General features: G+C 36.9%; 1 protein-coding gene and 1 long non-coding RNA gene across 3 annotated transcripts; both read right to left on the bottom strand.

Annotated features, from left to right (window-relative positions):
- Positions 1–893: 893 nt before the first annotated feature.
- On the bottom strand, positions 894–3488 carry LOC130997812 (uncharacterized). 2 transcript variants are annotated; one of them, XR_009093218.1, is made up of 3 exons: positions 3251–3488; positions 1845–1920; positions 894–1241 (listed from the first exon to the last, which is right to left on the bottom strand). It is a non-coding gene; the product is annotated as an uncharacterized LOC130997812 (long non-coding RNA). The 2 variants fall into 2 exon arrangements; XR_009093219.1 differs by having other exon boundaries at positions 894–1920.
- A 441-nt stretch (positions 3489–3929) lies between these two features.
- LOC130997811 (zinc transporter 1-like) lies at positions 3930–5110 on the bottom strand. Its single transcript, XM_057923250.1, has one exon. The coding sequence runs from the start codon at positions 4954–4956 to the stop codon at positions 4423–4425; it is 534 nt and encodes a 177-aa protein (XP_057779233.1). The 5' UTR covers positions 4957–5110; the 3' UTR covers positions 3930–4422.
- Between the last annotated feature and the right edge of the window lie 8652 nt (positions 5111–13762).

The raw sequence follows: 13762 nt of genomic DNA, 5'->3' as shown, positions 1-13762 counted from the left end.
GTTCGTTTATCTAGAAAGAAAGACCAATGACTTTCAAATAGAAATAGCGCAAGGCTAGATCTAAGTTTCTTTATTCTATAGGCATCGTAGGTATTCTGAAAACATTCTATGTTCTTCAAGGTTCTATTCCTCATCATTCTAAAGTTCGCTAGACAAAAGTCTAGTTAATATGATTCGAAATCATGTCATAGCATTAGCTAATACACCTCTAACTATGAGGTAAAGCATACTCTTATAAGCTCATAGCTTTATTGACTATTGAGTCAACCTACTCATAACTTGTCAAGTCAAAAAGGTCTTAAATAATCTAAGTCGACAAATAATGTTACTTATGCCATCTGAAATATTTCTCAACATGCATGAAGTAAAAATCATAACATATCTTTAATCATAAATGATTCCTAGAATCAAAACATAACAACATATCTTTTCTCTTCCAAACATGCTTATGTGAGCTCAAGGGACTCATCATAATATACTTTTTCTGAAAAATAGATCATGTGGGCTCGGAGAGTCCCTTCATGATTACATACTTTGCTTCTTGTAAGGACTCACTGGTCCAAATATCATACTCTTATTTCTTTGCATAAGCAATATCTCTTTGCATCTGTGAAATCATTCAAACATTTCACAAGGTAATCTTTTGCGCGCACTTTCTTGAAACAAAATTATTTATTTGAAATTTTTGAAAACGTACCTTTGTTGATCAGGCAGTGAGACGGTGAGCTGAGGGTTGCAGAATTGCTTAGTAGTCTAGAGGTACAATTCTAGACTCGAAATAGTTAAACTAGCGGTAGTCAGAGACACGAAAGAAAACCTACGCTCTGATACCACTTGTAACGACCCGACTTCTCCAAGGCAAAAAGAAATAGGAAAATAATTGAAGGATTTAATTGAGCTGAATAAAATTGATAATTTACCCATTAAATCGGGTATTCATATATAAAGAGATAAGATGAAAGAAGATAAAATGAAAGGCGTTGAGAGATGCCAATCAAATGACAATATTCAAACTCAGGATCGCATAGGTTTAGTTTCGTGACTCTGATTATAATCATTGATAGCTTCACTAATAGAAATATGGGTTAAGAGTCTAAGCCCAACAAGATAATATTGTACCACATAATAGAAGTTTCAATTTAGGGGATGGAGAACGAGGTGACAAGCTAGTCATTAGCGGAAGCAAAAGACATCGTAGAACCCTAGCCTCAGCTCAGTCCCGTCTGCACCAACCGATCAACCTGAAAACATTTGAAAATAATTTGGGCTGAGTACTAATGTACTCAGTGGGCACAAGTTTTCGAAATATTTTATGAAGTAATCGAAGCAGTTTATCCAATATCACAATCATGACTTAGAAGGTTTTAAAACGGAATCCCACTTCTAAGCATGACAAAACTTTTCTTCATTAAGTGGCGCGCCATGTACGTTCGATTGTTACTCACTTCCTCCCTACATTCACTGATCTCGGGACGCACCCAGTCAGATCCAAAATCTGTTATTGATCTCGGGACGCACCCGGTCGGAATCAATAACCTTAACTGTGCTCCGGATAACCTCCTGTCAAGCACCGTGCTCCGGATAACCTCCTGTCAAGCACCCACCCTTATAACGTTCTAAATCTGTTAGTGCACGATGGCGATCAACTCATCGAGCCACTAACCCTGTGTACACAATCCTCATTTAGCGTGTTAGGCCAAATGAGAATCTCGATCGATACTTAAGCGAGCCTTAAACAATTACAGAACGCACATAAAAACATTTATATTGGATAAACAGATAATTTTCATGAAATATCAGAGCTTATATAACTCAAGATACATTGTATGTAAAATAAAACCCACCTGAATAGGCAAAGCCTGTAGTTTAATCGTAAACCTGTCACGGGAAAGCAATGCTAAACCTCCTGATCCTCAAAGCCTACAAAAAATCTATTCTTAATAGGTCTATTGGTGCTATTCTAACTTCTAAATAAAAAAATGGGAAAATCACTAACTATTGATACACTTTGCCCGAATTAAGGAATACGTATTCATTGAGGATCAAAGTTCCAAAAATAATTAATAACTTAATGAAAATTAAATAAATAATGAATTTAAAAATTTTAAAATACTTAGTAATTTAATCAAAATATAAATTTAATCCATGAGGAATTAATAGACTACTTAAGTCTCATAAAATAATAGAGTCCAAAGAATTTAATATAAGAGGCCTGCTTAATTTAAATGAGCCAAGGTAGAATAAATAAACAGAGCCCAATTAGAAAATAATAAAATCAGCCCAGTATATATAACTAAATCGGCCCATTAGCTAATTTGAAGATAGCCCAAATTAAAAGTCCAATTAAAAGAGTCAAAACCCTAAATGTAAAAGTCTGAAATTAAAAACAAAATAAATTAAACATTTCTCATCACTCTCTCTCCTCTCAAACGGCTCTCTCTCTTTCTCTCCCTCTCTCTCCACTTCTCCTCCTTTCTCTCTCAAAACCCCCGCCCCTCTTTCCCCTCCATAGCTTCCGCCGCCACCGCCTCCCTTTCGGCGCCCGCACGGCCGGAAGGCCTGCTGCCCTTGACTCCCTCTCTCTCTCCCAGCCCTTGACACACTCATCAGACACGGCGCCGGCCACCCTCTGAATCCAGCGACGACGCGACTCCAGCCGCACCGCCGCCTCCTCCCTCTCTCCCTCTCCGTCCGTGGCCGCACGATAGCGGCCGGGCCGCCGCGCCCTTCCCATCTCCTCCATTCTCTCACTTTACCGGCAGTAGGCAGCCAAGGAGGGCCGCCACCGCTGTTGCTCCATTCATGCCGCGTCAGCGGCGCTCGGCCTTCGGCCGCGCCGCCCCGGCCTCGCCCCCGACGCCGCCTCGCTCCGACCCCGTCTGTCTTGGCCGTGGGTGGCCGGCGGGCTGCTGCAACGCCGGCAGCCGCGGCTTTGACAGCTCGGCGTCGAGCTCGGACAGCCCGCATTCGTCTCCCTCTCGTCTCTCACACTCAAAAAGGAAAATTCTCAGATTTGAAAAGATTTGATTTTGAGTGATCTATTTCTGAAATTTCTTAATGAAAGCTGTCAATTTGTTTCTTTGTTTTGAACTGATCCTTCTTCTCTCATTCTTTGGTTTAAAGATGAATTGGTATGTGAGTTCTCATTGTAAATAAGTCATGAAAAAGTATGTCTTAGAGTTGTACTGTGTGAGTCTATGTTCAAGAAGTGAAGGAGATGAGACTAGCATAAGACTGTAGAGAATCTTACCTGAAAGCTGGAGCATAAGCTGAAGCATAAGTGGTCTGTGTGGTGAGGTGAAAATGAAGGTGTGTGGTGAGGTGAAAATGAAGGCTGCAGTCATTAATTAGGATTGATGAATAAATTTGAAAACAATGGCTGAAATGAGGCTGAAACTTGGCTGCATGTAGGCCAAGTGTCACAACATGGCTGTTGAAGAATATCTTGGAAAGGAAAAGAATTTCCTGCAGGATCACTTGTCTGGAGATAAAATAAATTCTGATGTTGGTGGATTCTTGAGAAAAGAATAGATGTTTCATCTCACTCACGTAGGCAGAAAAAAATATTAATCTGATCTTGGGCTCATAAAATAAAGTCTTCATATGTTGGGCTTAATGCCTCAAAAATAAATAAATAACTAAATAAATAAGTAGATCAACCCAAAGCTTTTAAAAATATAACTATATATATATTGGGCCTTAGACTCAGTGGAATAAATAAATAAATACAATGATAGATACTTGAATAAGTAAAATGAAAAATATTAGTCATATAATTTAGTAATGTCTCAAAATTTTGATTGATCAAAATAAGGGTTAATGGCGTGTAAATTACCAAACTATTTCCAAATTCTGGTCTAAATACTGAAATTCAAAGTGTATCATAGAAATTCCTACACTATTGATTTGATCTGATTTAGGTACTCCGCAAATTTTCCGGCGAAAAATTGATGACATGGACAACTGGAAATCCTATGTGGATACGCCGAACCTGATTCTAAACACAGTCATTTTATTAATTAAAAACGTCATTATTTTTTATTTAATTTGCCCACACGTTTTAATTTGACCACACTTTTTTACTTAATTTGACCTAACCCCTACCTCCATTACTTTCTCTCTCTCTATTCCTTCAACAGGCGCAACTCTCAGATGTCTCCTTCCTCAACCAATCGCCGCCGCCCCTCAATTTCCGGCGAAGCCGGACGGCGTTGGCTTCCCTCCCTGTCGCCTCTCAACTATCTCTTTCCTTTCTCTCTTTCAGTTCAAGTTCACGCTGCCCACACTTCTTCATCTCTTCCTTCTCGGCTCCCTTCTCCGGGGACTGCAGCAGCGGCGAACCGCCGCCACCAACTCACCCCCCGATTCAACCCCAAGCGCGGGACCCTCATATGAACAGAGTCCGCTCGAGAGTCTCCCTCTCTACAGAATCGCACCCAACACCTCCCAGCCACCACCGCCCGGAGTCTTGCAACTCTCCGATCTGGGCGAAGTCGCCAGCCCACGAAGTGCTGCTTCTTTTCTTGGTGACGGCGGTCGCCATGGCGATGAATCCCGAGAAGGGGAATTCGGCCCATGGTGTGTGGCTGATGCAGGGGTCAGCCTGCGAAATGCGTCGGGGAGAATGTGGACGAATCCCGTCGCCAGTACGACGCCACCGGCGAAGGCCTTTACCATCAGGAATCTGTCGTTTTCGGGGAGGAGAACGAGCAGCTTTCGACCGAGGAGCGGGAATTTGATGCCCGCGGTGAGGATCGAAGCAATCGCCACCAGTTTCAGCTTTAGGGCTTCGCTCTTGTTGCCTTCCTCGGCTTCGGTGTCGTATCTCATGCAGTCGTCTGCGGCCGCTGAGGCGGCGGCTGAGATAACCATGAGGAAGATTATTTTGTGAGTAGTGGCCATGGCGCAGAGTGATCTGAAGTGGGGTAAGAGTGTAGAGTCCAATATATCTTCCATATCAGTAATTTGATTTCAGTATACATCTGAAAGTTCCTCTCGTTGTGGTGTTTTGTGTGTCGTGAGTGTGTCTCTGTGTGTGCGTGTTCTGTTGAGTCGGAGATAGGGGTCAGAGGGAGATTCGGCAGCGACCGACGGCCGGCGTCGGCTACTGCCGCTGGATGAGAAGAGAGAGAGGGGGGTGTTGTGTGTGATGTTGAAGAAGAAAGAGGATCTAGTGGACATTAATTTGCCAGCGCAACATTAATTTGACTGGACTTGGTGTGGTGGATGCCACATGGACGCCAACATGGTTCCAGCGCGACATTAAATAGACACGTGTGCAAAATACCAAAAATACCCTTGTCGGAAATTGGCCGGAGTACCTAAATCAGATCAAATCAATAGTGAAGGAATTTGTATGATACACTTTGAATTTCAGTATTTAGACCAGAATTTGGAAATAGTTTGGTAATTTACACGCCATTAACCCTCAAAATAATTATATTGAATATAAATCTATATCAATCTCCTTGATATAATATAATTATAAAATATCGAACGTGTATCAATAGTATACTTAATTAATGGTCTTCTATATTTCTTATGAAAATGTCGGGATGTCACACAAAACCCACGGAGTCCGACCAGCAGCGCCCCCGAGCCGAGCTCACCCAGGCCCGGAAAGACTCTACTGACACTCCAACCCTCACGGCACCAGACCACCGCCAGCCAACAAACGACCTCCGCCTCAACATCCATACAACATCCAGACGCAGGGACGAACTGAACACCAGAAAAACGCAGCCAAAACCGAGTGCAGGCCAAGTGTTCGAAAAAACGCCAAACCCAAGAAAACCACCTCAACAACACGCCAACCAGTCCAGAAGAACTACCCCCATCAGCAAGAATTAATGTTGTAGACGCAGATGGCTATGCGAAGCCATATCAAGACGAACCGCATCCTTAATCTCCTCAATCTCGTGCGGCCACCACCCTTCTAAACGTTGTTGGTTGGCCATAATATCCGCCGCTTTGTTGCCCTCTCTAAAGATGTGAGTAACTTGCAGCGAGAAACCTTCTAACATCTTTATAATCTTGTTCCAAGCTGCCTTAAATCTCCAAGGCACCGCCAAGGATCTAGAGTTTAAAAGAGAGACCACGTAAGTGGAGTCTGCTTCAATCCAAAGCTTGTTCCACCCGCGACTGTTAGCAATTTGAATAGCCGAGATAACAGCCATAAGCTCGGCTTCAAAAGCATAGCCCGAACCACCTTTGAAGTGAAAACAACCACGCACCACATTCCAATTATCGCGAAACACCCCGCCTGCTGCAATAGTGCCCGGTGCTCCCATTGCCGAGCCATCCGTATTCACTTTGATCCACGGTGCCACAGGCGGCCACCAATGGACCTCCACAAACTCCGGTGGAGGAGCATTCCTGGAAGTAACACCCACGGCACGGAGAATAAGGTATTCCGACCAGGAATTCCACATATAGCCTAATTTGGGAAAGTTAGCATCAATATCTTTGAAGGCGACTTTCACGGTGCGAATGACACGACGGCCCTCGAACTTTTGATTATCAAAGATGCAATTGTTCCGCTGCGTCCACATAGCCCAGATGACCGTGATGATACCTGCTTTCCATAAATTACCGGCGAGGGGGCTAAGTTTATACTGCCAAGCTTCCACCAAAAAACTATGAATATCAGTCGCATGTAACCCTTGTGTGAAATTGAACCAGCCAAGAAACGTAATCCAAATCTCCTTCACCTGCTCACAATTCCAGAAAAGATGATCCTGATTCTCGCTCTCTTTAAAACAGAGCAAGCAGATGTTAGGCGTGATCATGCCATGGCGAATGAGGCGATCATAAGTCGGCATACGATTATGAAGAAGACGCCAGCAGATCAAGGATCTGTGTATCGGAATAAATGGCTCCCAAAGCCAAGTTCCCCAAGACACCTTCGGAAAGTGATGACAATGTTTATTAAAGGCAAGCGCAGCAGTCACATTCCCGTTTAACGAAGGCTTCCAAAAACGCACATCTCCCTCGTTGCCAAGAGGAGTGAGTAAAATGTCACAGACAATTTCTGGAAAAGCATTAACAAAAGCCTGAGTAAAATGCCAGACACCATCATAGAAATAATCCACCACCGATTGAGTGAAGAACTGAGTCATGAAGTGAGGAATTTCGCATTTAGTCATCAGATTATACCCCAGCCAGTCGTCATACCAGAACGAGATGGAAACCCCATCCCCAATATGCGAATACGAATCTGCCACCAGTCCATCAATTTCCTCACGTAAACTCATCCAGATAGTAGAAGCAGCCACCAAAGGTTTACGGCGCCCAAAACAATTATTCTACATAAGATAATTATTATATATTTAATCTTTATTCATGTGGTATTCTAGAAATCAATCATTTAAAAATATTTCTATTCTTCTTCATTCTCATTTTTTCACAAGTACATATTTCTTACTCCCTCCGTTCTATTACAAATGTCTCAGTTTTCATAATGGGGTGTCTCATTTCTTTTTTGACAAATAATTAAGGGAGTTTAATGGGCTCACCTACCCTATTCTCTATCTATACCTACTTTTTTTTAGGCGCTATCTATACCTACTTTTAAAATAATACTTAAACAATTTTTACCAATTCACTTTATCTATTAATTACACATTTCTTAATTTTTGTGCCAAAAAATAATGAGAAATTTGTAATGGGACGGAGGGAGTATTACATATTGATTCAAACTCCATCTTGACTAAAGCTTATATAAATACTTCTGTGTAATATCTCATCCTTTATATATTTGTAGCATCGATTAAATTTAATTTGACTACTAATAATACAGCTAATAATTAAGTTTGACAAATAATAGAAGTTTATGTATTAGAATAATGAATTAATAAATTTAATTTTTCTTATATACTACTCCCTCCGTTCCAAATGAAATGTCTTATTTTCCTTTTTGGGTTATCCCACTTCAAATGTCTTGTTTCCTTTTATGGAAAAAATTGTTCTCAAAAAGTACAATTTTTGGGACCACACCACTTAATAATATAATTAACATTTTCTTAATAACCGTGCCGAAAAGAAACAAGACATTTCATTTGGGACGGAGGGAGTATATTTTAATTTTAATACGTTTATCCTTGATAGAATACGCTTACAAAAATTGATTTACTTTATATAAACTAATATACCGTGTTATATATATCTTAATAAAATGACAAAAAATGATGTGAGATTCAAATTGTACTCCCTCCGTCCCATAAGAGTGTGCCCTTATTCTATTTTGGGACGTCCCATAAGAGTGTGCATTTGTCATTTTTGGACACTACCCCACCACTAACTCCTTATTTCTTACTCTTATTTTATAATAAAGTGAATCATTTTTTCAACTCCGACATCTAACATTTTATTAAACCCGTACCATCAAAAGTGATGCACTTGTGGGACGGAGGGAGTATAATTTTATTTAGATTTTCAATTTGTGAAGTCTAATGAAAAATTGAAGTATAATTTAAAATCTGGTTAAAAGCTTACAAAATATATTATCTCATCCTACATATGTTTTCAACCTTGAATTTAATTTGGCTATTTTTTTTGGACTTGGGGGAGAGGGAGCAGTGGGCTTGAACCGTAGACCTCACTGTTCACAGACAGCCAACAGGAGTTCGCACCGCTTGGTGTTCCCTTGGGGATAATTTAATTTGACTAATTAATTATTTAGTTGGCTAAATAAATAGTTATATTTTCCATCAAAATTTTAATTTAATTTTGTTAATAATAATTAAGCGAATAACTAAGTTTGTCAAAGAATAGAAGTCCATATATTAGAACAATGAATTAATACATTTAATTTTCTTATATTATTTTTCCAGTTTGCTAATTTTATAATTAAACATAAAATAATTAAGTTTGTCAAATAATAGAAATCAATTAATTTAACAAATTTTATTTTTTGGGATTAATCTTTGCGGCTTATCTTCATTTCTCAATTAATCAACAAACTATCAATTCGATATACAAATGACATTTATGTACATAAGTGTTATTATATGAATTTTAAGAATTAGTAATTACTAACATCTGTATCAGATTCATATTTCATTAGCTTCTTTATATTCATATGTATTTGTTGATAGTAATATATATATATATATATATATATATATATATATATATTGGCTTCATTTAAAAAAAATTGAATTCCATAGTAATTTTTTCATGAGACTTCATCAATTAGAATCACACATCAATTTTTTATATAACTTTATTTTAAATGATAAACTAAATTTGTGATCAAAAGAATTATGTATAACAACATATAATATTTTATTAGATTAATTGGATAGCACATTTTTAATTTATTTAAAGCAGTAAATTAATTAATTATGTGTTATGCTTTATTGTATAAAATTAAAAAATATCAAATAACTTAGTTTTGTTATTTATGGTCCAAATTTGGTGGTGGCGTTATTATTTTGGATCTTGTCTTTCTTTTGGTTTGTTGGCACAAGAAAAATGTGGCTTACTTTAGGGCGATGGTTAGATTGGGGCTCTACTTGTAATCGTGTTTTTCTTATGTCATGTTATGTTTTCTTTAGTTTAGATGGAAACGAGTAGGTGGTGGTTAGTCCGAAGCTCATCTCCTTGTTGTCTTATTCTTGTGTCTTTTTACGTCTTTGGTTGTTAGACGGACACTCTTTTTCCTTTTTAAGGACTTTGCCACTGGATTTTCCTTAAAGAGGTTTTAACGAGGCTTTGCCCTTAGTCTGTTTTCTTGTGCTTTCAAGAGTTCTTCTTTTAACCTTTTTTTTTTAAATATTAAATCTCATTTCAATAATAAAATCAAATCAACCAACTTCAATACAAATTATTACTAATTTTTTCAGAACTAAAAATGTTATCTTTATACCTCCAGACGGGATGATTCTCAAAATTCTAGTTTTTCATACTCCAGATGAGATAATATTAAAAAGTCATAAGTGGTCTGTCAAGCCCCATACGAGATGTACTCAGAGCTCAGTTTTAGCTCTAAACAATATGATGTTCACAAGTAAGAAATAATTTGTTAAGCTCCAAACGAGATGATGCTCATGACTTAATTTCGCTCTTTTAAGCTCCAAATGAGATAATGCTTAGCATTCAACTCCAGTATTTTCAATCTCCAAACAAGTGATGCTTAGAACTCAACTCCGATCTATCAAATTATGGATGAAATAATGCTCACAAGTCAATTATGTTCTTTCAAGCTCCACACGAAATGGTGCTCACAAGTCAGTTATGGTCTTACGAACTCCAGATGAGTCAGCTCTTATCTTGCAAGCTACATATGAGATAATGCTTAAAAGTTAATTATATTCTTTCAAGTTCCTGATGATGATACTCATAAGTCAAATGTCATATTTCAAGCTTTTGACAAGATGATTGTTAGAAGTTTGATGTACAAAAGTTAAATGTGATATTTCGAGCTACAGACAAGATGATGCTCAAAAGTCTTGTAAGGTTCGGATGATGTTGGGTTCCGGAGGGTCACTGGACAGGTGTATGGAGGGGGGAGGGGGGTAATACACATGTAGGCTATTTTTCAAACTTCTTGTGTAGTTAACTGAGATAGTATCAACTGATACTGAAGGAGTTTGACTGATGTGAGCAATTAAAGAGAACTTCAGTTAAACGAAGGTTGTAGACTGATACTGAAACAACTTCAGTATTTTGATTTCAGTTAAATTCAGAGCTTTAACTGATATCCACGTAAGGCTTTAGTCTTGATTTTGTAAACAGAGAAGTGTTATGAATCTTATTGATTATCCGAAGATTTATTAGTTAGACTAATAACACTAGCAGCGGAAAATTAAACTTAAGAAATAGCCTTTGTGATTAACACGTTGTCAAGATAGAGTTTCACTTTGCAATTAATCAGTTTTAGTTGAGAAAGCGTTTGTGCACAGATAAGAATGTAAAACTGAAAGCGGTAAACGATAAATGATTTTTACATGGTTCGGAACAAGTTCCTACGTCCACGATCAGTTAAACACACTAATAATCACTCTGGGCTTGTGCTTGCGGGTGCACAACAAACCTTCAACTGAAACAAAGTTTCAATGCCAATACACTGGATTGGACTTCTTGTCTCTTTCTTAACTCACAAAAGCAAAGACTACACTTGTCTTGCGTGCGGGGGTTAAGAACTCTTGAGTTCAGACACTGGTTCGAACTCTCTCTCTCAAACTCTCTTTTCGTTAAGTTGAAAAGGGTTCAAATTACCAACTAGACTACAGAGAACATACTCTCTGTAATCAGGGACTTAGGCTTTGAATTTTACAAAGTATTTTCCTAAGTAACTAAGAGAATGTATGTAATCAGTAAACTGATTTAGGCTTTGAGTATTGTCTTCTTCGATTCAAGCTTTGAAAGCAGTGAGTAGGCCGAGTTGCAATTTTGGCAGAGGTTCAGCTTGTGCATTTGAATTGGTGAAGATTGTGGTGTTCCTCGAGCTCTATTTATAGGCGAAGTCTTGAATAGATCTGTTGGCTGAGATGGTCTTCAAGAATTCGTCCGTTGTGAGAGTAATTTGAATTTGGCTGAGGCTTCAATATTCGAGGTTCCTAATTTGGTGAAGAACGACGTCTCAGGTACAAGGGGTCAGGCGTCTCTAAAAAGTTTGCACCAAAAAGGAATGCTCTGTAAAGAAAGGACGATCTTCAATATCTCTGCATTTAATGCGACTGTACTTGAAAGTACGTGGCTTCCTTTTAATTTAAGAGTTTCAGTCCGAGGAAAAATGTCAACTGATACTTGACTTGAGTATCAGTCCGCTAATTCCACGTGGCCAGCATTAATACTTCAGTCATAACTGATCCTTCAGTGAGACTCTCGTCCAATTAATACATCAGTATTTGACTTTGTCCTTTCACAACAATCTTCAATTGAGGTCTTCAGTCTTAAGTCTTCAGTTCTCCAGTCTTCAATCTTTAGTCCTCCGGTCTTCAGTCTTCAGAACAGTAGTCTAACTAGAAAACATGAACTCTAACACTTGAGTTCGAAAAAGCTCTAGTCTGTTAAAAGAAAATCTAAGAGTTTTGGTATTATCAAAACTAGGGCTAGGATATTTCATTAAGTTCCCAACTGATGAGATGGAGTTCACATATAAGATGTGATCTTAAATTTGACCTATCAATTTAAAAAAATTATACTTCTATAAAATTAGTAAATCTTTTTTATATACAATTAACAAGAAATATGATGTATCAATCCTCCATCATATCTTATGTCAAATTTACTTATATTTTGTTATTCTTATTTTTCAAAAATCCCCAATCTCACATCAACTTTTATGAAAACTTATTAAATAAAATTTATATAAAAGGCAATCTATTCTAGCCGTCAACAAAAAACTAACATATAACTGGTGAAAATGGTTGTGACCACTAATTTTGGTCAAATAAAATGAATTAAACAATCATTTATTTAAATATAATTTTATATGCTATAACTATAAACAATGTACAATGATAATTGCAATGTAAAGTGATTTTCTATTGAATTTCGATGAATTACACATTACACATTACACTTACTTGTATGCAAAATTATATATATTTCATCTCTTATTCTTATTCTTATAGTTTCCATAACCTTGCAGATTCCTTCGTATTTTAAATTTTGTATTTGGAGATAACAGAGGATATTTGGTTAAGTTTATTTTATAGAGTTTATAAGTTATAATTTAATTAGTAAAAAAAAAACTTTCAATAATTTATAAAATGTTTTAAGAGATATAATCTAACTTCCAACAACTTATAAGATGTTTTAAAAACTATAAAAGAGCTTATAAGTTTAATATATATCAAACACCTCATATACATTTTGGAAAATGAAAACCATTTGTATTGTTGTACAAGAGCTATATTCCCTCTGTACACCAAGCATCTTTATCGATAAAGTGAACATGTATTTTAAAAAAAAAATTAGTTATATATTTGATAAGTGGATAAAGGGTCCACAAATTAGAAAATTTGCTGATAGTGAATTTACGTGGGTTCATTAGTAACAAAATGTGTAAATATGTAAATTTTAAGAATAATAATTAATAAAATTATATTCTCAAAAAAAAAAAATATGTCCAAGAAATAAATATAGGTAGATGTTTCACGAACAAATGGAGTATATTTAAAGGGTTTTGATAAATAAAATCATGAATTCTTTTGAAATTTCAATTTTAACATAATTTTTGAAATATAGCAAATTAAATCACCAATTTTTTAATTTTTACAATTTCGTCCTTCCAATTATTTTCAAGTGAGGATCGAAACGAGTTACACTAAATAGGCCTAAGAATTATACGCCCAAATATGAAGGATAAAGCAATAACAAAAGAACATGTAAAATTGTATATTCTTGACAATACAAGGGTGATCGAGAAAAATTATGTATCTTTCAAAAAGATTGTGATCTTAATTCAACATATTTCAAAAATCACGTTCAAATTATAATTTTAAAATAATTCATAATTTTATGTACCGTTTCATGTCTTTGTTTTAGGAATGTTAGAGATTACATGCTAGTGTGTATATTCCTTATTTTTTTCAAATATATTTTTAATCGGTACTTTTACAGATAATAAATGAGGCAATTTTGGATTTTGTTTCAGCGGTGCACAAAAATTACTTGTAAATAACTGCGTGCGGTCGGCATGCCGACGTGCATCCAATTAGTATGCAACCACATGATGCATTACGCGTCGTTTATTAGATTAATAACTTCTATTATTTCCATAACAATAAAATAATAATTGAACAAATCGAAA

Source organism: Salvia miltiorrhiza, chromosome 8 (genome assembly GCF_028751815.1).
Source record: "Salvia miltiorrhiza cultivar Shanhuang (shh) chromosome 8, IMPLAD_Smil_shh, whole genome shotgun sequence".
NCBI classification, from domain to species: Eukaryota; Viridiplantae; Streptophyta; class Magnoliopsida; order Lamiales; family Lamiaceae; genus Salvia; species Salvia miltiorrhiza.
Note: the sequence above shows the minus strand (reverse complement) of the source record. Positions and strands in the feature narration are given on the sequence as shown.